General features: G+C 42.0%; 2 protein-coding genes across 10 annotated transcripts in view; both read right to left on the reverse strand.

The window, feature by feature from the left end:
* LOC135504259 (CTD small phosphatase-like protein 2-B) overlaps positions 1-5,957 on the reverse strand; it is a 38,363-nt gene extending 32,406 nt beyond the window's left edge. For 7 of the 8 annotated variants that reach the window (XR_010450120.1, XR_010450115.1, XR_010450118.1 and 4 more), the window contains exons 1-2: positions 5,604-5,957; positions 2,766-2,839 (exon numbers count right to left, since the gene is read on the reverse strand). The gene's annotated coding sequence lies outside the window, so the exon portion shown is untranslated. The remainder of the gene's footprint in view (positions 1-2,765; positions 2,840-5,603) is intronic. The other variant, XM_064922659.1, reaches the window with a different exon arrangement.
* Positions 5,958-7,355: 1,398 nt separating this feature from the next.
* On the reverse strand, positions 7,356-24,304 carry LOC135504282 (protein GOLM2-like). Of its 2 annotated transcripts, XM_064922692.1 has the most exons (10): positions 22,813-24,304; positions 13,714-13,768; positions 13,278-13,380; positions 13,026-13,116; positions 12,676-12,781; positions 12,482-12,562; positions 12,080-12,376; positions 10,724-10,870; positions 9,661-9,828; positions 7,356-8,805 (listed from the first exon to the last, which is right to left on the reverse strand). In XM_064922692.1, exons 1-10 carry the CDS (start codon positions 23,137-23,139, stop codon positions 8,729-8,731), a joined length of 1,452 nt encoding a protein of 483 aa, XP_064778764.1. In that variant the 5' UTR covers positions 23,140-24,304; the 3' UTR covers positions 7,356-8,728. The 2 variants fall into 2 exon arrangements, with proteins under 2 accessions (XP_064778764.1, XP_064778774.1); XM_064922702.1 differs by lacking the exon at positions 9,661-9,828.
* Between the last annotated feature and the right edge of the window lie 1,411 nt (positions 24,305-25,715).

Genomic DNA, 25,715 nt, shown 5'->3' on the forward strand with positions numbered 1-25,715 from the left:
TGAGCTAGGCTATTTGAGCAGTAGGCTGGCCCTCGCTTCATACTCGTCCCCAAACCCACTGGCTCCATGTCATCTACAAGACCCTGCTAGGTAAAGTCCCCCCTTATCTCAGCTCGCTGGTCACCATAGCATCTCCCACCTGTAGCACACGCTCCAGCAGGTATATCTCTCTAGTCACCCCCAAAACCAATTCTTCCTTTGGCCGCCTCTCCTTCCAGTTCTCTGCTGCCAATGACTGGAACGAACTACAAAAATCTCTGAAACTGGAAACACTTATCTCCCTCACAGGTTTAAGCACCAGCTGTCAGAGCAGCTCACAGATTACTGCACCTGTACATAGCCCATCTATAATTTAGCCCAAACTACTACCTCTTTCCCTACTGTATTTAATTTATTTATTTATTTATTTAGCTCCTTTGCACCCGATTATTTTTATTTCTACTTTACACATTCTTCCATTCCAGTGTTTTACTTGCTATACTGTATTTACTTTGCCACCATGGCCTTTTTTTTGCCTTTACCTCCCTTCTCACCTCATTTGCTCACATCGTATATAGACTTGTTTATACTGTATTATTGACTGTATGTTTGTTTTACTCCATGTGTAACTCTGTGTCGTTGTATGTGTCGAACTGCTTTGCTTTATCTTGACCAGGTCGCAATTGTAAATGAGAACTTGTTCTCAACTTGCCTACCTGGTTAAATAAAGGTTAAATAAAAATAAAAATGTATATTTTTTTTGTTATTTGGAGTTAAATCACATCTGCAAGCATAGCAGCAAAGGCTGGACAAATATTATTTAATATGGTAAAATGCTATAAAGCATCCTATGCACATAAGTGGTTATTATAAAGAGCCATATTTTTTTTGAGAAAAAAAATGGCCAGTTTGGGTCGCGGTTGTAGGCACGGTTTTTGTAAAAACAAACTACGCTGTGTTTTTTTCCCTTCCAATATGGCCCTTGTGCTGATTGAGTTTGATACCCCTGGGCTAAACCATACAAAGAGCAAGCTAATTTTCCAATGCAGCAGAAACGTCATGCCTCAATTGTGCCAACAGAACTCAGCATGGATGCAAGAGCCAATGAAGACGAATCACACATACAGTTCCTCCAGTCATAGCATGCCTATTTTTTACCATCTCAAAGCATGACTCATTCACAGCTTCCAACAACCCAAGGCTGCAGCCGGTAGCACCAGAAACACTATACTGGGAGAAGAGGATTTCCTTATTTCTCTTTCTAAGAACAAAGGAAATCTATGGATATATAATACACACATCAAGTAAGGTTGTGGATAAAGCTATATTTCAAAAACGTATAGTAGACTATCCATTTTCACTGCCCCCAGATTTCTGAAATTACAACCAGCTGTTACACATGCTACAAAGAAAACAACCTCTATAGTAGCTAGATGCCAGCTACTCACACATACACACCATTATACTAGAGTGCTTTCTAAAAACAAATGTAAAAAAATAATTTGAAGATGTGTGAGAACCATTGAAATTGCCTCATGCACTCAAAGCGGTGTGACCGTGCAGTAAGTTGTTAAAGATGTAAACGGGTATTACCTCTTTATCGTGGCTCAGTTTACCCTAATGTAGGGTTATTCAACTAAATTCTTACGGGCCTAATTTGTAGCATATCTCAGATGACCAGCATCAAATTCTGTCCCATTTTCAATTTCTTCATTATTTTACCCGTTTACTTTTGTTATTTTTATTTATTTATTTTTTGGTATATGTCAGATGACTAGTTTTTGCCGAGCAGTCTCTCTCCATACAGCATCGGTAGAGAATGGGTGCGTTAATGAAAAAGCACCACCTCTGTAGGGACTAGCTTTACAACATTTTATGAGTTTGCTTTCAGCTCATGTAAAAACTGCAACATCACAGGAGTGAAGGGAAGGGAAAATGGAAGGTTTTGTTTGAGCTTAAATCAGGAGAAAATAACATTTTGAAAGTCTGTTTTACCAATCATGTCAATTTCATCCCTCCCCTGTAGTCCCAAATTAAGTCAATTCAATTGATTTGAAGATGTCACAAAAACAAAACGTGATACGAGCTCAAGCATTTTCACTCGATATTTGTTGGCTTTCTTGTGGCGGCAATCACGGAGAAAAGCAACCATCTCCTCCCAAAGATCACAATGCTCTCGAGCGCATTACCCTTTCTTAGCCATCGAACATCATTGCGTAAAAATAGACCATGATGCTCAGCAGACAACAAAACAAGCAATGTTGCAGGCTAGGATGTTGATCGGATAAAGTTAATGGTCGTTTTTTAACTCACAGCCGAGTTAAGCACAAAACACGCTCTGGTGTAGCGATCTCATCTGTGGTGAAAGAGCCGATAGGCAGGCAGAAAGACCCTGTACCCCTGTTAGCAGTGCTGATTGGCTGTAACTGGTATGTTAGGTGATATTAATTGACAGCACTTAATGGGCAGGACTACAGGAAAACATTTCTTCCATTGGAGAATATTGAACGAGGGCTCCTTTTGGTACTAAAAATCCAATTTTTGCTGGAAATGGTTTGCTTTTTTTATACGAATGTTCAGAAATGTATCAAATTGCCATTCTAAATTGATAAACAGCCAGTTGAATAGCCCTGCCCTAGAGTATGACCAAATTAATAATTTTCCCAGGAATGCATGAAAAGTTCAGTTAAATTGTTTGCATCAAGACCAATCTTGAGTTGATCTGGTTTCCAAACTGAGCATTAATATTCATTTTGGATTAACCACCAACACTCCATGTTACTCACCAATATGATGTGTTCAAAATGTGAGCTTGCGTAATGTAGTAACACATTGTCCACATCAAGGAAGGTACCGCAACCTAAAATAATAAAATAAGGCAACTTCAATATTTTAATTTAGTATGAAACAAACTCAGATGCACAATTTAAGTTGTGTAGCACTTATTTCTCAATGCCAGAAATGCATATAGATTTAGAGCACCCCAAGAAAACATTCCCAAATTACAAACTGTTCAACCAATTGTTATATTATAATGTTGATCAAACTCAACTTTCAGAGGTCTCCAAATAAACTAACTTCAGAAAGAAAATACCACAACGCCCCGCCCAACGGTCAGCGTCACACGATGAATGTAAAACTTTGTAAAAAAGTGGGATTAGTGAGAGGGAATAAACTGGGCATTTACTCAATTTGCAGGTCACATTTCATCCCTGAGAACTTCCACAGCTATCAACAATGGAAGGAGTATTTCAGCAAGAAGTTGCTTCTCAAAGTGGATGGTGCACCTACCATCAATGTGGCTTTAAAGCATCTCAAAACAGGCAGCTGCACCAGCCGAGCATGAGCATCATCATGGGCTTCAGTTAGCATGGAAGTCAAGCAGGTAAGTGAAAGAGCTATGCTAACGTTAGCTAGCTTTAACAGATTTAGATCACATCATCTAATAACACTGAAAACTAAAATGCTTTAGTTTAGTTCACGCAAGTATGTTGACACAAATAAATATTTCCACATATAATTGATTAAATTACATTTCTTCTATAAAGATTGTAATTGCGTCAATATTTTAGAAAATGTGTTTTCCATATTAAAGAGGAAGTGCCACAAACAGTTCACCATATACAGTAGGCTACAGGCAATGTTCATCCACCATGTACAGTAGACTACAGGCAATGTTCCTCCACCCGTGTAGAGTAGGCTACAGACAATATGTTCCTCCTTCATGAACAGTAGGCTACAGACAATATGTTCCTCCATCATGTACAGTAGACTACAGGCAATGTTCCTCCTTCATGAACAGTAGACTACAGGCAATATGTTCCTCCATCGTGTACAGTAGGCTACAGACAATATGTTCCTCCATCATGTACAGTAAACTACAGACAATATGTTCCTCCATCGTAGACTACAGACAATAGTTCCTAGACTCCAGACAATATGTTCCTCCATCGTGTACAGTAGACTACAGACAATATGTTCCTCCATGTACAGTAGACTACAGACAATATGTTCCCCCACCATGTACAGTAGACTACAGACAGACAATATGTTCCTCCACCATGTACAGTAGACTACAGACAATATGTTCCCCCACCATGTACAGTAGGCTACAGGCAATATGTTCCTCCCCCAAGTGAATCATAGAAATTACAATCTTGCTTTCAGGGCTTTCCTTATATGCGGGGAGCATAAATTGTAAACAAAGATATTTTAGAGTTAAAACCCATGTATATTTCAGCAGTAAGGCAAGAGGGGGTGTAGTAATGTCCAATATACCATAACCATGGGCTGTTCTTAAGCACGATGCAACACGGAGAGCCTGGATACAGCCCTAGTGGTATATTGGCCATATACCACGAGGTGCTTTATTGCTATTATTGCCCTGAATGTCGATTGGCTGAAAACTGTGGTTTTTCATACTGTATACCACGGGTATGACAATACATTTATTTTTACTGGTCTAATTGCTACCTGGACTTTAATTGGGGGCTCTAGAAAGAGTATCCATAGTGACTGCAGCAGCCCATTCATTCGCCCTCACTAGTAATCGTTTGGTGGTGGCGGTGCATCGTTCCATAACAAGTGGAAGGTATGGTTAGATGAGGGGATGGTCGATCAACATGGGTGGCAAGTGGGAACACCACGCACACTTCATTGAAATAGCTAGTTAGCTAACTAGACAGTCTTCTGGCAAGTTAATCGAATTGTCACTGTTCGAAATGTTACTGACTCCTTCGTGTAATGGGTCAAAGCTGGTTACAATTCAAAAGAAAACATGTTAAGTTTTCGCATGTTCCACAGCTAACCGAACCAACTAACTTTTTCTATGTCCATGGACTGGTAGCCCTAAGCAGGCTTGTATACACAAAGTGGGCGGGAAATTAAAGCTTTCTACGGAACACTCGTGTCCAGGTAGAAGGCCGTAAAAGCAGGACGCCAATAGTAACTAACTAGCTAAACATCACGCCAGTTCGCTGCTAGCAAGTAACAAACATCGTTCGAAAACAGCGCGCGATGTTAGTTCACGTTAGCTAGCAGTGGCGGCTACCCCGCTAGCTAGCAAAAAAACACAGCACCTAGATAACTAGCTACTGTACCTGCCATTTCTCACTGTCCATTTTCAACTGAGAAATGTTAGCGGTTTAGCTATGCAGTTAGCTATTAGAACATCTAGCTAACGAAATTGAACTTAGGTTGTGAGAGGCTGGACAAGCAATATTTAGCCCCTTCTGTCCAAAGGCACATTTGACTAGCTAACTAACATTAGCTAAACTTAATTAGCTAGCACTACTACTACCTAAACTTTGCTAGCTGATTAGTTAGCTACCTAGCTTGGCAACATGGATCTAGTTAATTAGCTGTCTTAGGCAATAGTTAGCCAAGACTGTTGTAAATGTAGAAGAAATCAGACCAACATTTACAAAAACATTCAGTAATTTTCTGCTGCGAAATGGTTACATGTTATCAAACCAGGAGGCCGAGATTGTTGCAAGACATAGGGTCAAATTGGCTGGCTAGCTACTGTAGATAGTTTTTGTCCATGCCTTGGGGGCGAGAAAGGAAAATATTTATTGTACGTCATTCACACATGCTGAAAGACGCTTGAAATAATCCCTACTTACTTTACAGTACTCCACTTTATCGAGAAAGCGAGTTGACTGATCAAGCACTGCTGGCTGCCACGGTGCGGACAGCAGCTGCTTCTTCTTTTTCTTCTTATTTCCTCTCTGCTTTGCTATTTTTATGAACGGTCTAGTAGCTGATACTGCGATGTGCTCCCAGACGCCATTTCCCGCCTCCTCACCCACACTCTCTCGATGGCAGATACCCGGATGACAGAGGACCGCTTGAGCCAGAGGCGTCAATGAGGTGGTTCGTTTATCTGGCCCGGGTTATCCCGGTGAGAGGAATTTGTTCGGGTGAATTGATTGCATTCATTGTGGAACCGTACTGCTTCCGGGCGTGAGCCAGGTTCCCCGCTCTGGCGGACAGCTCAAAACAAAAGTAACGTAATTAAGCACGAGTTCTAAGTCGAGTTGTGTTTTCACATTCAACAGTGATTGCTTTGGATAATAACCCTTTACCTGCCTTCCCAATGAAAACTAGAAAAGAGATGTATGTTTCTGGACGATGCACCATACTGACATGACCAAACGGCGCAGATTACTATTTGATTTGAGAAGGGCGCTCCACCCTCCCGCTTTCGCCCTATGATGTGCCGGGCCATTGCCCGGTTCAACCCGGGCCAGCGTAATATAACTCAGTTTCCTTTGCTTGTGTACACGAACTCACATCCCTTTTATTTGAAAAACAGTAGCCCAGAGATACTCTGACAGTACATACCGTTAACTGGTTCTGAATCCCCCGAGCGTGTGGTTCTTTTCGAGGTCTCTTCACTCCCGGGTATTTTCTTGCAATTGCTTGATCTTTTGGGGTCTTCTATGCAGACTAATAACGTTTACGAATGTTGAAAAAAAGAGGGTGTAGAATACTAGAAATGTTACGGTGGCTTTATGGGCATTGAACTAAATCAAGATAAAAATCCATATCACCAGATTATTACAATAGAAAGGCTTCTGGTAACACTAACATAGCATACACCCATTTCCATAACAGACTGACCAGGTGAAAGCTATGATCCCGTATTTTTTTTAACCTTTATTTAACTAGGCAACTAAGAACAAATTCTTATTTTCAGGAACAGTGGGTTAACTGCCTATTCAGAGGCAGAACGACAGATTTGTACCTTGTCAGCTCAGGGATTTGAACTTGCAACCTTTCGGTTACTAGTACAAAGCTCAAACCACTAGGCTATCCTACCGCCCCTATTGATTTCACTTGTTAAATCCACTTCAATCACGGCAGATGAATGGGAGGAGACAAGGTTTAATAATCCTTCTTTGACCTGAGACATGGATTGTGTATGCGTGCCATTCAGTGGGTGAATGGGCAAGGCAAAAACATTTAAGTGACTTTGAACAGGATATGCCAGGCGCAACAGTGTGTCAAAAACGGCAATGCTGATGTTTTTTTTCAGGCTCAACAGTTTCCAGTGTGTATCAAGAATAGTCCACCACCCAAAGGACATCCAACCAACTTGACACAACTGTGAGAAACATTGGAGTCAACATGGGCCAGGATCCCTGCCAGAATCACATGCAGTCTTCCCATTACCTGAGAATGTGACTGACTGGCAAAGTACAGTTCACATGCACATTCCCAAGAGGTTAGAGAACAAAATCTATATTTTTAACAAAATCATGGATCAAAAGGCATTCAGGGGCAAACAGAAACAATCGTTTAATTACTTGCATCAATGACCACTTAAGAATTATTTATTCTTCAGTATGAAATGATAAATGAATTACCCAAGATCAGTGATCAACAGCTTTTAATAATCCCCAGATCAGTAACACGGAATTTGAGAGAAAGCTTAGCTCGGAAAAGACTGACTCCACAGTTTACCCATTAGCATCTAAATTGCACAGTTAGCTCGGAACAGACCGACTCCACAGTTTACCCATTAGCATCTAAATTGCACAGTTGTAACAATTAACTACCCAAAATATCTTAATTATGATGATCTTGAAAAACCAAACATCAGCAGCGTACATTCAATATGCCGACCTTCCATTTGAAAATCACCAACTTTTAAAACACACAAAACTGATTTTATGCTTATTATTCAAAAGGAAGAATAGTCCCAAGTCCTACAGTTAAAATAGAAACAGTTCTAATATGTACATCTATGCCTACTGTAGTCCATTCATAATAGCAGGACAGATGTGCATTAGTCTTCCACAGGATTCCTAATTCTAAACTGGTTTAAGTATTGCCTCCAGCTTCAAGACGTTCTTCAAGTTGATTAATAAAAATCACATGCATTAATAGCAACAGCATAATTGTAAGACAGATTGAGCACTTTGGAGACTTATGTCTGTGACAGAAATAAGGTGAACAAATAGGTTTAAGAAGCCATGAGAAGTCCTTGGCATAAGCGCTGCGTTGGTTGGCGCAGCTGTGTTCGAAGTGTGGGCGTCCATACAAGAGTCCAACAATACGAGAGAATGTGCCAAAGAAACCGTCCTGTCAAATTCATTGACAGTTTGGAGCAATAGTTCAGGTTCTCTCTTTATCAAGCAACAGCTGTCCCAAATCAAAGGGAAACATATTCCCTTTTAGGTAAAAGACAAGCCAAATTAAAAGTTGATCATTTCAAGCAATATGCCATGCCTGCAAGTCTAGGTGACCGGGTCAGCAACAGAGTCATCCAAGACAGCGAGGTTCTGACCCAAATGGTCTCTCCCAGACCACTTCAGTCTATTCTTGCAGCTGACAGTTCATTTAAATTAGTAAATAAAACAAAAGTATCCATAATCTGTCATGAAAAAAAACAAAATGTACACTGTATAGCACTCTTGTACATTATATCATTGTAATCGCTAAGGAATTCTAATACCAAATAATTTATAAAACAAATATAGTTGCAATTCAACAGCTGCACAGAATGATATCATGAACTGTTTTATAGATTCAATGATACATGGTTTTAGGTCAAACTGATTCATGGAATAATCTGTAATCGTGTCTTCAGAATAGTCCATCGCCATAAGAGATGCACCTAAAACGACTTCATGATTTCAACCAGTCCTAAGAATGACATCTGTAGCACCATTGAAACAATGCGGAGGAATAAACGCTTTTGTTCGAATGTTCTATCCCAGATCCTAAAGCAAGTTGACAAGGTTTACAGAATGTCGATGGCTTGACGTCTCTTCCCATAGTCCACTGCCCGGTCTCCCTGCATGTCTCGATCTTCATCATCTGAAAGGAGATTGACGAAAGAACAAAATCAGGGAGTAGTCATCTCGCTCATCCCTAAATTACATTTGCTAGATGGGATTTCCTTTTTAAATCTAAAAGATTATCATTAGGAATGCTCCATGGAAGAGCAACATACAGTACGTATTAGTCTGGTACCATATTGGCCATAGAATTCCTAACACTACTTTGTTATCACAGTAGCCTATTCAATGGCATTTTCAATAGCAGGGACAACAATAGCTGTTATAAATGTCAAGATCAAGTGGTTAAGTGACTAAGGAATAAGGACCTACATGGAAATCTGTTCCATTAAAAGGGCAACACACAAAACACTTCACAACTTAACCTGTCATGGAGAAATGAATGATAGCCGTACAATAATGATAACACAAGAATGCACATGCATTTAAAACTTCCAAGTACTACCCAAACACAGCATCTATCAATCTACTGCAGGTGTACACAGAGATGACCAGTGGGCACAAACAGGTCGTGGAGCACAGATAGTGGAGAAGCGCACAGCTGGATGAGGCATGCAGACATTGGAGTCACAAAGAACCATAAGTCACTGAGGGGGAGAAGTGCCCCCTACCACATGTAGAGGTAGGGCTTTATTGTGGTATACAATGATGGGAGGCTTGCCCTCCAGCCTAAATGACCCACTGAACAGTCCTCAGGCTTAGACCCTGAGGGGCAGTTGGTTATGGATGTTCCTGAGACAGGAATGGTGGGTAACTCAGGGTGCTGTGAGCTCTGGCCGAGCTGGTGGTACTCAGTCTAATGCAGGGACAGCAGGAGTGGAGGAGGGAGAAAATGGTGATACAGCTGGACTTGAAGACCCCTGGCCTGGCTCACCTTGGACGTCTTCCTCCCCACCATCACCATCCTCTTCCTCATTGTAGGCCAGCTCGGCCTGCTTGTCCGCCTCGTACTCACCCACGTTCCCATCGTCCCCATTGTAGTCCGCCAGCTTAGAGCCGTGCTGCGGATCTACAGGGGACTCGTTCTCATCAAAGAAACGGCCTGTAGAGGCAGAGAAGGGCCCCATCAGGAAGGGAGGGAAGCAAAGAGATTGTGACAGAGTCACAAGAGAAAGGTTGGAGAGAGTATGATGAAACTAAGAAACGGAGGGGATCAGATGGACTGAAGGAGGTAGTGATGGGTTGGACTGTAAAAGGTATGGGAGGGAGGCATAGTGTATATGTTTAAGGGGATTTTGGGGGGGACAAAAGTCTTTGGCAATGAAGTGATATGTGTAAAGAAACTTGGGAGGAAAACATGACGAGTGTGTGTATGTGTGGTGCAGAGTGTGTGTATGTGTGGTGCAGAGTGTGTGTATGTGTGGTGCAGAGTGTGTGTGGTGCAGAGTGTGTGAAGATGAAGCAAGGAGAGGGGTAGCTGGCAGGGCAGCTGGTTGGGGTGTTGTTTGGGAGCGTAGGCAGCGAAGGGAGGGAGGGAGCAGAGCTGAAGCCAGGCAGGCAGCAGGAAGGAACACCCTGAGACCCTTGAAGTCAGGCGGCCTCTCCCACTGTGTGCACTCTGACATCTGGCCATCTCTTTCAGTCTGTGGCGACAGCACCTCTAATATGTATGACTTTATGAGCAGTGTTGAAGGTTTGTTCAAACCCTGATAGCTAGGGAACGCAGTCACTTATAGTGGACCTAACGCAGCCTTGAGAAAGAAAACTCGAGATAGGGCTCGGACTGTAGAGTGCGTTCAAAAATAGCATAACGTATTTGTGAAGGTTATGTTGTAACCTTGACACATCTGCAAGTGAGAGAAGCTCTTCTTACTGGGACGCTGCAGCTAAAGGTCAGAGGAAAGACACAACCACAGTTTCCATGTGTCACATCTCCTGTGTACTGAGAGGTAATCAGTCTCCCCCTCCCATCCCCACCAGCCTTTGGAGGCACTCACTCTGTCTGTGACGCAGGGGCTCAGCAGGCTTGGGGTCTCTGGCATGCAGAGGTTCTATAGGGTTAGGCACCTGGGCGAGGTTAGGAGGCAGAGGCAGTCCTGCCCCTTTCTTCTGTACACCATCTGCTTTCATCACATTGGCAGGAGCTTAAAGGAGACATCGAAACAGAGGTAGCATCAATAATGACTTTTATTCCCCTGTTAAAAATATTTCACCTGAAATTTGGTCATCCCTTTTGGGCTTTTCATTTCTAATGTACAATAGGAGAGAGGTTTAGGGTGCACTCTCTCCTGTAGTATGGAACGTGCTCCTTCACAGAGAGCTTGCCTACAGTCTGAAGGAGCATGTTTCAATCTCCGGGAGAAAAGGATGAATCACCTTTAAAAACACAGTTTGCCAAACAGAGAGCAGAGCACTGTGCCAACGATACGTTTCCCTCCATTTTCTACACAAACAATCCATGAAAAAAAATCTGAACTGAAAACAGGAAGCCAGCATGGCTCACGTTTTATAGCAGCTCGTGTGGAGTTGGCGAGGCCAAGAGCAGCGGGGCCTCTGCTGTACAGACATTAAGAGCCCAGTCAGAGCAGTATTTCTCCCGTCTCATCCAGTGTGAACTTTAATATATATTTATTCTCTCTCTCCCCCTAACCTCCCCTACCTGGCCTGATGACTCCTTGCTGTCCCCAGTCCACCTGGTCATGCTGCTGCTCCAGTTTCAACTGTTCTGCCTGCGGCTATGGAACCCTGACCTGTTCACCGGATGTGCTACCTTGTCCCGGACCTGCTGTTTTAGACCCTCTCTCTACCACACCTGCTGTCTAACTCTGAATGATCGGCTATGAAAAGCCAACTGACATTTACTCTTTGAGGTGCTGACCTTTTGCACCCTCTACAACCACTGATTATTATTATATGACCCTGCTGGTCATCTATGAACATTTGAACATCTTGGCCATGTTCTGTTATAATCTCCACCCAGCACAGCCAGAAGAGTACTGGCTACCCCTCATAGCCTGGTTCCTCTCTAGGTTTCTTCCTAGGTTTTGGCCTTTCTAGGGAGTTTTTCCTAGCTACCGTGCTTCTACATCTGCATTGCTTGCTGTTTGGGGTTTTAGGCTGGGTTTCTGAACAGCACTTTGTGACATCGGCTGATGTAAAAAGGGCTTTATAAATACATTTGATTGAGTACCCAGGCCATGGCCTCAGGTCTCAAACTCAATGACAGACACACAATAACAAGTCACCACTAAAGCATTACTGCTCTAAGTAAGTGGCTTTGTCCCTGGGCAGCAAAACTAATCAAGTGAACTGAAAATGCAAATATGGAGTGTGTGGACTGTGAGTTGACATACCTCTAAGCGGTCTGTGCTGCTCTCCGAACTCATCTGCCTGGATGGCTGCCTTGTTGTCCTCATCAAAGAGGATGGGTCTGTCTGCCACCGCCTGGGGGGGCTGCTGCTGGAGGGCCCCCGCTCGTCCCTCCTTCCCCAACCCTAGGACCTTGTCCTGGATCTGGAGCACAGGCAGGTCCAGAGAGAGGTCTCGACCAGCCCCCTCACCTGCCCCTGCTCCCATACCGGCCCCCACCTCTCTTAACCCAGTATCAGGTATCTCTATGTGGTTCTGGGTGATGGCTGGCTTCTTCAGGGCTGGAGAGAATGAGAGGGGAGGACAGTTCTAGTTGAAATTTGACACCAATCTTACTGACAGAATTGTTATCAAAAGTAGAATAACCAGAGAGAATAAATACTCACCAAATTGCACATCATCTATTTTTCCCACTTCACTGTCCTCAATACCAGGCATGCCAGCATCACTGCCAGGCTTGCCCAAACCTATCCCAGGAGGGAGAGAGAGAAGAATGGATGGGGTGGAGGGAGAGAGGGTGGGTTAGCTCTGAAACTTTACAGAAGCAGAACGTGGCAATATGAGCTGGTCGTAATGTTACCTTTGAGGTCAGTGTCTCGGTGTGTGGCCACAGTTGGGTGCTCTCCTGCGGTCTCCACCTCAGTCCCTCCTTCTGCAGCTCCAACCTTCCTGCTATCCAGCACACTCTGCAGAGGGCGGGCGGGACAGAGAAAAATACAGAGGGGAGAGATGAATATAATCACCTTTACTATTGCTGGGTAGGTAAAAAAAAAAAAGTCACAATGACTAAGTGCAGAGCTGCTGACATCCACAGCAAAGGATAATCCATGCAGTGTATGATCTATGAACACCAGCAGGGTTGGTAGACAACTTACATTACAGGAAGGAAAGGAAAGGACACCATGATTAGGTGCTCTGACAGAGCCTCACCTTTCTCAGCTTCACCGCCTCCTCTTCCAGGGTCTTTTTAGCTTCTTCATACTCGTCCATTAGTTGTGTGATTTGACGCCCACACTGCAAGCTATCATACACAAAAATAATTCAGAGAGAAAAGCAACAAAGCTCGTGTCAGAATTCACACCAATGGCTATATTGGTGCGATAGTCATCATAACCTGAACTTTGCTGTGACTGAGAGCCTAGAGCAAAAACATGAAAGATGTGTTGAGTTCATTCTCTGTACCTCTCATACTCCAGCTTCCTCTCCAGGTTGGTGCTGTTCTTCTTCACCTCCCTCAGCTGGATGTCCTGCCTCATAAACTCCTGTTTCAGCTCCTTCAGCTGCTCTACACCCACCCAAATAACACACATTATAACCTTAGGGTTCATATTCTATGAACGAATGCATTTTCAACCATGTAGTGATATTAGGCTACAGCGTTAGTGTTGAACAATCGTTCAATAAAGAAACTAGGATTGACAACATTGCAAATCTGTATGCATTAGAGTTCACTTGGCACACGGGGGACTTGAGAGAAGATGTTTTAACAGCATTAAGCAAACTGCTGTTAATGCTCCAGGCTCCATCTATGGTAATACAAGCCCATACTGCTTTCTGCTAGCCTAGCCACAAGACTCCAACAGAAATGTGCCCTCTGCTGGCCAGTGTCTGCTCTTACCTTTCAGCCTCACAATCTCTGACATCTGTGCTGTGACATCACCCTGCACCTTCATCTGGAAAGGAGAGAAAAGAACATCAGTCTGAGGAAAGGTCACCAGAACGCTGTGTTACCAGAATCCTTTATGTTCATTGTTACGTTCCCCAGTCTCTGTGTTGTTGTGGGTTTGCAAGTGTGGGCATTTCAGGAAATGGCTTCCTGAAGCAGCTGACTGGTTGGCCCCATCGCTGATTGGAGCTCTGACCCTCCTCTTTCTTCAGGGGATACAGCTGTCTCGGCAATTACCAACTCCTTCTCCAGCTTGATAAAAACTAGTGTTCCTTTGTCAGAGAAAATAGCTTATTTTTTATGTCCTGTGTTGGTTGTTGTGACGGGCAGTAAAAGTTTTGTTGATATTATTTTGTAGCCGCTCCTTCAGGAGGTATGTGTATGCCAATAGGGCGTCGAAATTTGACTTAAAGTATTCTTTCATTTGTTCCCAGGGGGGGGGGCATCTTGGGAGTGTTTAGGCGAGAGGACGGCGGGCATACATAACCCGTCGTATTTAATCTACCACCCTCACTAGGTAAGACCTGGGCGGACCACCCCCTGTATTTTGGTTAGTGCGCCAGGTGGTGCTTAAGGTTAGGTGGGAAGGCAGGTAAGGTAGGAGAGGGGACTAACTTACTTTGGTTCCTTCCAACCCCTTTTCCCCACGTTACCGTGTTAAGGAATAATAAATTCCCTGTATATGGTATTTCTCTCTGCCTCTGTCGTTCTTCCCCGCACCTACGATCACATACAATTTTCACTACACGGGGAGTTGAGATGTAGCAGTGTGCTGCATTCCCTCCTCCAAGAGGCGTACGTAACACTCCTAAGGCCAAATATAAACCGGTTGAACAGGACATCTAAAGTATTACATGGCTGAAGTAGCCTAACTGGAAAGATATCCTTTTTATACTATGTTCCGATGCAATAGTATTTCAAACGTCAGCTCGGCAACAGTAGAGACATCTAGCTGCATAAAAGGTTCTGTGGAGTGAAAAGTCTGCTGGCAAAAGACTCCCATCTCATCCATTGCGTCTGACCAGCCGAGTGACTGGTGGACCATCTGCAGCCAGATATCGAGTCAGATTAGATGGATGAGAGATCCTAGGGGACAGCCAGGCTGAGGCAGTCAGAACAGACCCCAGCCTTCATAATGAAGCCTGATAGAGACCTAAGCTGAACGTATCTATGGCTCACTGTAATAGGAATATTTAAGATGAATAAGTTCACATTTAGAGTGATTGTATAAATATGTTAAACATTCTCTTTCTGTAATAGACTATTTGCATTGCACCCCCTCCCCTCTTTTACACCGCTGCTACTCTATCTATGCATAGTAACTACCTACATTGACATATTACCTCGACTAACCACATCGACTCTGTACCGGTACCACCCTGTATATAGTCTCGCTATTGTTATTTTACTGCTTCTCTTTAACTACTTGTATTTCTTATTTGTATTTTTTAAGCTGCATTGTTGGTTAGGTGCTGGTAAGGAAGCATTTCACTGTTGTGTTCAGCGCATGTGACTAACACAATTTGATTTAAAATGGTTTCTAGTGTTTCGTGACACTTGTGGTGATGCACTGTTATGGATCAAAGTCATATCTGTTGATAGCGATTGATGCCAGACTGGAGGACACTGATTACAATTGTATTCTGTAGCAGCTGACCAAGTCCATGCCTTTTGTTTTGACTTCCTAATAGCTTCTCGGGTTTACAGAACAATTGGGTCCTGTATAGGATAAGGGCTGTCTCAGAGAAGGCCTGTTAGACATTTTCTCTGCTTCTGTGTTCGAGGTGTCTCCCTGTTGCAACTTGTAATAAACTGGATTGATTTTCGATTGACTTTCTGTGACTGCTCTTTTGTGCATCGGGAAATTCATAATACACCCCCAGACCGCTTAGAGTGAAACCACCTTAGTCAGAACAATGCGCTATTGGCCCATTACACATTATGACACACTGACTGGCTAAGGGGTTATTCAATTTATTTTCATACATGTACAAAAAAAAGACAATTCAATCTTGAGGGTTTTGGTTGCCTCAACCAGAGGAGAGAGGCTGTGGCTTTGAGGTAGATTTAGGGAACAGCGGGAGGGGTGCAGGCGTTTGATCTCAGGAGACTGAGGGGAGGAGGTGAATGTGAAATGCAGCTGGTAGAGAAACAGGAAGGAAGGCCAACCCTGGGGCACTATTTGTGCATGCTTCGAGGGACAGAGAACATGAAGTGTCCACATGTCTGGGATCTGTATCCATATGCCCACGTTTGACAAATATTAGCCTACGTGACCACACACACCTGAGCTGTATGCAGTTCTTTGTATTGAACATAATAGAACACTGTAAAAAGAGGCGAGTGTGTCAACATTATGCTACACCAAATAAGAGTAGGTATTTGCGTTCTGTTAGATGTGGCACATCACATTTGCAATAACCATCTTTTTGAATACACCAAAGTATATCTAATTGAAAGCTGTCCAAAAATCCAGCACAGGCCATATAGGTCCAGTCAGGTCAGTGGCTGAGAGGCCGCAGACGAAGTGAGAATGTCAGACGAGAGAGTCTGTCCTCCTGAGCCCGACTGATTCAGACAGGCCCCTCTCTGCCCTCCACCCAATTATGCCATCTCTTATCTGGGGTCTGACTAAGTCTCTACAGCCCAGCCAAACATAACCACTCAGAATGAGCAAAAATGTCACCAGCGTAAGGACAGGAGATCCCAGCTGCTAGAAACACTGGCAAAGGACCATCAAACCTAGGAGCTTCATAGACCTACTGTATTCTACCACCCTCAATGCATGAAATGAACATCAAGACACAAAAACATCAAACCCAGCCCGGAGAAACCAAATCGATTTGAGCATGGTGCAGACACCAAGGGGATGCCTGGCTGGGATTACCCTTCCCAGGTAGCAAGTAACCACGTGTGCAATCCAATACTAGTCTCTCCCAAAGCAGATTCGCTCTGATAGCTCCATTGACCCAGTCACTAAACATTTTATAGCGGTGTGGCATAGTGGCTGAAGGAACTGTTATTTATAGGCTAAGGAGGGAATAGTATCCAGTCAGGCACCCCTATATATATATATATGACTGTCCCAGAAACAAACTCCTCCACCACAAATGAGATTCACGTCCCCATCAGTTGTCACTAGCCATCAATCAAATCACAGGGGTGGATACTCCAGGGAGATCCAAGAGCTTGAATCAAATCCACACAGAGAGGGAGGGAGGGAAAGAGGGGCTCAGAACTTTAATGAGGCAGAATGCACAGAAGAGGAGTGTCAGTAATTACAGCATCAATGTCAGCCATTGTGGAGATAAAAGCTTCATGCTGTCACCTTCCTTGAAGAGAAAGACACTGAGTGGTTCACAGTCTCTCCACCAAATCTGCTGTGTGGAAAATAACAGTACTCTTTCTAGGCACCCACAAAGCACACTGCAGATGTGGAGACCGAAACATTAAAGCAAAACACCTCAAAGACATGTATATTGTGTTACTTCTCTATCCTTCAGCAGTACGAACATGAGAGGAGTATTGGCCTAACTAGGCTATGCTAATACAGCTTGATTACTACTACCACCAAAACCACCACCGTAACTCAAATCCCATTCCTGATATGGTGTGTGACTGACAATTGCTAACACACTATCCTAGTAGTAGAGTTGACAGAGGGGTGGAACACCTGCACAGGAGGAACAGAGAAGTACAGGATGCTGGTTAGGGTTGGGCGATATTACGACAGCATCGTCGATCGACGACGACGACATCATGATATGACAGACAGTTTATTAGTCACATGCACAGGGTCGCAGATGTAACCGCAGGGTAAAGTGAATTCTTATGTCCTGAGCTATAGGCATTATCTGCCTACTTCATTACATGTTAAGTGTCTTCAGAAAGTATTCACACCACTTGACTTCTTCCACATTTTGTTGTGTTATAGCCTGATTTTTAAATGGATTATATTTCGATTTTGTGTCACTGGCCTACACACAATATCGGTGGTTTTATGTTGACTTTTTTTTATTAATTAAAAATGAAAAGCTGAAATGTCTTGAGTCAAGAGTTCAACCCCTTTGTTATGGCAAGCCTAAATAAATTCAGGAGTAAAAAACAAGTCACATAACTGGCATGGACACTTGTGTGGAATAATAGTGTTTAATAGGATTTTGAAATAACTACCTTATGTCTGTACCCCACACATACAAATAATTGTAAGGTCCCTCAACCGAGTAGTGCATTTCAAACAAGGGCCCATTTCACCCATTGGTAGATGGGTGAAAATGTCCCTTTGAGCATGGTGAAATGATTAATTACACTTTGGATGGTGCATCAATACACCCAGTCACTACAAAGATACAGGCGTCCTTCCTAACTCAGTTGCCGAAGAGTAAGGAAACCGCTCAGAGATTTCACCATGAGGCCAATGGTGACTTTAAAACGGTTCGAGTTTAATGGCTGTGATAGGACAACTGAGGATGGATCAACAACATTGTAGTTACTCCACAATACTAACCTAAATGACAGATTGAAAAGAAGGAAGATTGTACAGAATACAAATATTCCAGAACAGTAAGGCACTAAAGGAAAATTGCATAAAAATGTGCCAATTTATTTTTACTTTATGTAAGGAATGCAGTGTTATGTTTGGGGCAAATCTAACAACATCACTAAGTGCCACTTCATATTTTCAAGCATGGTGGTGGCTGCATCATGTTATGGGTATGTTTGTCATCGGCAATGACTAGGGAGTTTAAGGATCAAAAGAAACTGAATAGACTTAAAAATGGCAGTCTAGCAATGATCAACAACCAACTTAACAGAGCTTGAAGAATAAATTGTGAAAATATACTACGATCCAGGTGTGCAAAGCTCTAAGAGACGTACCCAGAAAGACTCAGTTGTAATAACTGCCAAAGGTGATCCTAACAAGTACGGACTCAGGGGGTTGAAAAGGTAAGTATTCATTAAATGTTAGAATTTTTATTCCACTTTGACTGAGTATTTTTGTGTAGATCGTAAACAAACAAAAAAAGACAATTAAATATGTTTTAATCCCACTTTATAACAACAACATGTGGAAAAAGTCAAGGGGAATGAATACTTTCTGAAAACACTGTATGGGCAAAGCACCCCATTGTGGCATCATGACTTCACATTTACTGTAAACAATGTCACTTTTCACACAAATCAGCTACTTTGACCACTTTACCAATAAATTTGACAAAATGTTATAGGGTATGACAGCTTTGTCTACTTCTCTGCTACTCAAATTTGGAACAGAAATATCTTGTAGAGATTAAACAATACAGCTGTTTTAGTATCTGCACCAGCAACTTTTTTGTGTGTGTGTGTGTGTAAATATATACAAATATTTTTAAACATAAACAAAATGTGGCTGAGACAACTTTTCCTAACAAGTTAGACACAATGTTAGAGGATATGACATCTTGGTCTACCTCTGCTATTCAAATCTGGAATCAGAACAAAAATATATTGTACATATCTAACGATACAGACGTTTTAGTATCAACATCAACTTTTTGTATCATTTTTTAAACTGCGGTTTTGACCTCTTTCCAAACTGACAAAAAGTTAGAGGGTATGAATTCTTCCTCCACTTCTCTGCTATTCAAATCTGGAAATAAGAACAGAAATTAGAGGTCGACCGACTATGATTTTTCAACGCAGAGACCGATTATTGGAGGACCAAAAAAAGCCGATACTGATTAATAGGCCGATACATACAGTGCCTTGCGGAAATGGGAAAAAATGTCAGTCTCTCGATGTGCAAAACTGATAGAGACATACCCCAAGCGACTTACAGCTGTAATTGCAGCAAAAGGTGGCGCTACAAAGTATTAACTTAAGGGGCTGAATAATTTTGCACGCCCAATTTTTCAGTTTTTGATTTGTTAAAAAAAAGTTTGAAATATCCAATAAATGTCGTTCCACTTCATGATTGTGTCCCACTTGTTGTTGATTCTTCACAATAAAATACAGTTTTATATCTTTGTTTGAAGCCTGAAATGTGGCAAAAGGTCGCAAAGTTCAAGGGGGCCGAATACTTTCGCAAGGCACTGTAGATAGATGTGTAATAATGACAATAACAATCATACTGAATGAACCCTTATTTTAACTTAATATAATACATAATCTATTTAGTCTCAAATATATAATGAAAAATGTTTAAATAATACAAAAACAGTGTTGGAGAATTAAGTAAAAGTGCAATATGTGCCATGTAAAAAAAGCTAACGTTTAAGTTCCTTGCTCAGAACATATGAAAGCTGGTGGTTCAATATTCCCAGTTAAGAAGTTTTAGTTATTATAGGAATTATGAAGCATCACTATTTCTCTCTATACCATTTGTGTTTGATATACCTTTGACTATTAGATGTTCTTATAAGCACTTTATTGCCAGCCTAATCTCGGAGTTGATAGGCTTGAAGTCAGAAACAGCCCTGTGCTTCAAGCATTGCTAAGAGCTGCTCGCAAACGCAGTAAAGTGCTGTTTGAATGAATGCTTATGAGCCTGCTGCTGCCTACCACCGCTCAGTCAGACTGCTCTATCAAATCATAGACTTAATTATAATAAACACAGAAATACAAGCCTTTGGTCATTAATATGGTAAAATCCAGAAACTATCATTTCGAAAACAAAACGTTTATTCTTTCAGTGAAATACGGAACCGTTCCATATTGACAAACGGGTGGCATCCATAAGTCGAAATATTCCGGTTACATTGCACAACCTTCAATGTTATGTCATAATTATGTACAATTCTGGCAAATGAATTACAATCTTCGTTAGGAAGAAACACAGTTAGCAATGAGCCAGCCGACCCAAACTGTTGCATATACCCTGACTCTGCTTGCACTGAACGCAAGAGAAGTAACAATTTTCCCAGTTAATATTGCCTGCTAACATGCATTTATTTTAAGTAAATATGCAGGTTTAAAAAATATATACTTCTGTGTACTGATTTTAAGGTTGATGTTTACGGTTATTTACATTTGTGCAACGACTGTGCTTTTTTTGCAAATGCGCTTTTGTTAAACACCCTCCTGTTTGGCAAAGTTGAAGTAGGCTGTGATTCGATGATAAATTAACAGGCGCCACATTGATTATATGCAACGCAGGACAAGCTAGTTAACCTAGAAATATCATCAACCATGTGTAGTTAACTAGTGATTAAGTGAATATATATTTTTATAAGTTTAATGCTAGCTAGCAACTTACCTTGGCTCATTGCAGCTACAAGGTCCTTTTGACGCTGCACTCGAGTAACAGGTGGTCAGCCTGCCACGCAGTTTCCTCATGGATTGCAATGTAATTTCAAGAAATGTTTCATAATTGTTTTACGTGGTTGCGTCACATTTGTGTCGATGCATGCTTAAAAATATGTACAAACAATGCCTCCTTGTTTTTGTACTCTATTATTACATATACACTGTGGTATTGTAGTAAGACAGCAGAAAAAAGTGCAGTAGGCTAGTCAGTATAGTATAGTTATTTGTGATGAAATATGGGATCTAACTGCCTCACAATCCAAAGTAATAAGGTTAATAGCTTAGTCTATCAAAGCAAGACCAATTATTTTACAAAATGTAACTTTTAATATATATTTAACTGCTTTGGCTTAAGTAAAACATTTAAAACTTCTTCCACAAAAACACTTGTAAAGAGTTAACCTAGATAAATTGGTGGGACTTGCTTTATTTCCCTCTAAAATAATAGAAAAATTAAGCAATTATTAATCAATTCTGAAGACTGTAGATTGCTTTTATCCAGCCCATGATCTAGGCCTATAACCTAGCACACTATGATAAGACAGCCCGTTCCTCATCAGACAGTCACTGCTGCTCCATCATGTGTTCGCCACAGACAGACACAAACAAACCTGCTCTGCCCTTCCACCAGAAAGGAACATTAGAAAAGATTTGCCATTGCCTGCACTTAGCCTTTGTCCAGGCTTTTAACATGATATTTCATCATGATTCATCCAGTGGCATTCAATTTCACGACAGAGCCCAACTGTCGTTTAAAAAAATAATAATAATATGGGGGACGGGGCGCAATAGAGGCATGTTTTATGGGTACATAATCACAATTGGAATAAGGATGACACCGACCAAACCCTAACACTGGTAAACATCAGAAAATTAGATCCCGATACAGGACAAAGAGTAGATTAACGCTGGGGAAAATCTGGGATTGGCCTTACACTACGACATCCCTCATGTTGAACAGAGGATTTGCACTGTTGGACACCATTAACATTCAGGAAATGAGCTGTAATTAAAATATACAATCCGGTTTGGGCATGGCAAGCCCATACAATCCGAAGAGCAAACATCCGTGTGGGTATGGCAGAATGCTAATGAAAGGTAGGCCCTCCCCCTCAGCTGTTCCACACCTCCTATGCAATCTGGTGAGGCACGTAAGCATACATTGAGGCTGTTGGGACAGGGGGGGAGCTGACGGTAGTAAGGGTAAGTCTGGTCCCCAGCACTGGGCACACAGATGGGCCCTTGCAGAGGGGACCCAGCTGGGACTCATAACCCCCATGTCTGCAGGAAGGGAGACTACCTCATGTAAAATTACTAATATAAGTGCACAAACACACACCAAAAAACAATGTGCAAACTGCAATGCCAGGTTAGCAGGCACTTTTGTGATGGGGGAAAAATGAGTTAAGCTGTTACATGATATGGCTTTTGAAATCACCTTTGAGATTCAAAGATTCTGATGGGTATCACAGCTGAAGTAGATAAACTAAAATACTGTTTATGAATTTAACCTACATTTAAAATTACATCAAGACTAGAAAGTCAATAAAAAAGGCGTCACTTAGGTACACATCAACCCACTTTCAACTGCTCACTAGGTTGACATTGGTTTTGCCCTCCACTGTAATACAACAATAGGATGCAGGTGCAAGCCTGCTTTCCACCTGTCAAACCTATGCAGTTAGTTAATAAGCCTGATATCTGCAGGAACTATGAATCATAGGTACTACGGATGGATGAAGTGGTCTAGTATCGAGTCCTACCCACCTTTTCATCCGTACACTTTTTGATGAGAGCTTCGCGAGCTTGCAGCTTGCTCTCCAGCATGCTGTTATCTCCGTCCTTCTGATCGATATGTTTCCTGTGCGTGTCTACCTGCACCATCAGCTCCGAGTTGCGCTTCTCCAGTCGACTGCGCGCCGCGTCGGTCCGCTTCACCTGTGTCTGCACCTCCGCCAACTCGTCCAATAGGTGCCCTTGCTTGTTGGACACAGTCCAGTAGTTGAAAGACAGTATGGCAATAATCACCATCAGCGCGATCAGGATGAAGGAAGGGAGACGGCCTCCTCGTCGGTTTGCGCCAAAGCCAACCATTTCAGAATGTATTCGATAATTGATCTAGAAAACTAAAAAAGCCGATGCTTCCGCTGGTTAACAAATTGGTTAGGTGACATGCCGTTCAATTACGGCAAAAATACAGCCACTAAGAAAGTCTATAAAGAAAGCATTTTTATCAAACCCAAAACGAGATTCTTGCATTAGTAAGCTTCAGGGAATGTGGGGAAGTTATTCACGCGTCTTCCCTCTTCCGCACAGTTGTCGCCTGTCTTGTTTGCATTCATCCAACGACGCTGTCAGTGGAGGAAATGCATCTGCAGCGACGTGGCCTAAATGCAACAGCAAACGTGGACAAACACTAGCCAAGCATGCAAGTGACAAATTATTTAGCTATCTAACGAGTCCAGTGTCATTATCTGTGCGATTCTGGTGGGCCCTGGATCGTTTCAAGATAGATAGAAAAAGTGTATTTATCCACCAAATCGTAAACCTACAGCAGTTAGCTAACGCGTTAGCAACCTGACTGCGCTAACACAGATGAACCAAACTGGTTTGGCTAGTTGGTTGCACTGAAAGTGCTAGTCAGACACACTACAAAGCAACTATCGCCATCCTAATGATACATCTTGATTATGGATCTTAATTATGTATATATAAAATACTGTATTCAAACGTTAATCTAGCGATATCCAATGCAATTCAACGTAGTTGCTACGCGTTAACTGCTAATCCTAGGCGCTACTACGCCAGATAACGTATTGGTACCCTATATATATAGGCTTTCTTTGTCGCTAGCTACTCGACCCATTGAAATGAGGTTACACGTGGTAAACGCTTATTTTACCGAAAGATAAATTTCCATTATTAGCTGGTTAGTTTGCTGTCAGATTCCCAATCCGATCAATTTTGTTTTACCCCTGTCCCCTAAAGATAGTCCCCAGTCTTGAGCCCGTCTTGTCTGTTGATATGGTTACTTTAGCTACTTCCACCTTGGCTTGGCTGGCATATCCTCTGTTGGTGCCTCTTGACTCGTGGATGCGAAACGCAAGCGACGTTGGATACAGTGATTAGCTATGTCGTTATAAAGGTTAGACAGTTAACGTTACATTGACAACTGCCTAACTCATGTAGACACACAATACAGGCTAGTTCGTCAAACCACCAATTTCAGATTTCTGAAGTGTAGCCAAGGCATGCAAGGTGCGTGGTTAGGTTAAAGTGACAGTACAATTATCCAATCATGACATACGTCTTGCAATAAAGAACACATTCTATTGGGTAGTTCTTGCACGTTTGGAAGCACATTGGATAAGATATTTTTTTTTACAGATCATGAAGGGGTGTTGGATTCTGATTTCTAACGCGCTGAAGTTCCGTGTTCGTAGGCAATGCAGAACACAGTGGACAGAAATATGATATGATTCTGGATCATCAAGTTAAATGTATCAAAACTGCTGGTGTCTGACTCTGGTGGAAACGTGTGTGTGTGAAGGGACGGTTTTCCAGGCATACGCGAAACGGTCACTTAAGGGGCCCCAACCAATTTTATATATATTTATATTTCAGTTTATGTGATAAAACAAGCTATGTCTAGTGTAGAGAATCATTGTACCCTCTAAACCGCTGTGCAATATCTTTTCAGTTACCAAAAATACTGTATTTTCAGCTGTTTGAAGGTGTTGTACAAAACCGGAAGGAAACGATGCAAATACCAAACTTAAGCACGGGACAAATAAAAATAGCGCACATAGAACAGATCTACCACTTCTTAGACTTGCTTTCAATGTGAATGACAAGCTATGTCTAGTGTAGAGAATCATTGCTTTCAATGTGAATCCACATTTCTATGTGGATTTGGTCACCACCCAAAAAGTTACATATTGCAGCTTTAAGAATAGTAGATTGCACCAGGTGCAATTTTGAAATGTGGTTGTGCATTAGCAGTTTTTCTCTTATAATGTCAGTCACTGACGGTCACTCAATTATCCAGCTAACAATTTTTTATTAATATTTAGTCTAGCCAGCTATCTAAACTTGTAGTAATCATGGCCAAACACCAACCATACACATGCCCAGGGGCCCTGACCTCAAGGGGGGTCCCATTGATTGTGTTAGTCACTGTCACTCAAATATCATATAAACATGGCACAAGTCATTACAAAATGGGTAGAATTGCAGGAAATTAACTGTAAAACTGCTATGTTTTTCCCTGCCCCAAGGCAAAATGTGTAAAGGTACAATGCAGCGTTTTTATCTATATCAAATTATTTCTCGGTAACAATTAAGTACCTTACTGTGATTGTTTTAAATTAAAATTATGTAAAAAATAACAAAAATAGCTTCTTAGCAAAGAAAAATTTCTCAAGGAACCATTTTGATAGGACTGTCTGGGAGTGGTCTGAGTGGGGAGTGAAAAACAGATAATGAACTGTTATTGGCAGAGAGGTTTGGAACTCTCTTTCTTATTGGTATATTTAAGAAATAAGGCACGAGTGGTCGTAGCATATGGCCAATATACCATGGCTAAGAGATGTTCTTTGCAAGACCCAAAGTAGATGATGAAAAAAGATGGCCCCGGAAAACAAGGCTGAAGTTTTACGTATTCCTAACCA

The sequence above is a fragment of the Oncorhynchus masou genome, chromosome 2 (genome assembly GCF_036934945.1).
Source record: "Oncorhynchus masou masou isolate Uvic2021 chromosome 2, UVic_Omas_1.1, whole genome shotgun sequence".
NCBI classification, from domain to species: Eukaryota; Metazoa; Chordata; class Actinopteri; order Salmoniformes; family Salmonidae; genus Oncorhynchus; species Oncorhynchus masou.

Bases quoted from the DNA above. Each gene is read 5' to 3' on its own strand.
- LOC135504282 (XM_064922692.1), bottom strand. From the start codon at position 23,139: ATGGTTGGCTTTGGCGCAAACCGACGAGGAGGCCGTCTCCCTTCCTTC. The intron at 13,769-22,812 runs GTGGGTAGGACT...TCTCCTTTCCAG, and splicing joins AAAAGTGTACGGATGAAAAG to ATGAAGGTGCAGGGTGATGT. The intron at 12,563-12,675 runs GTAACATTACGA...CTCCTGGGATAG, and splicing joins CCGAGACACTGACCTCAAAG to GTTTGGGCAAGCCTGGCAGT.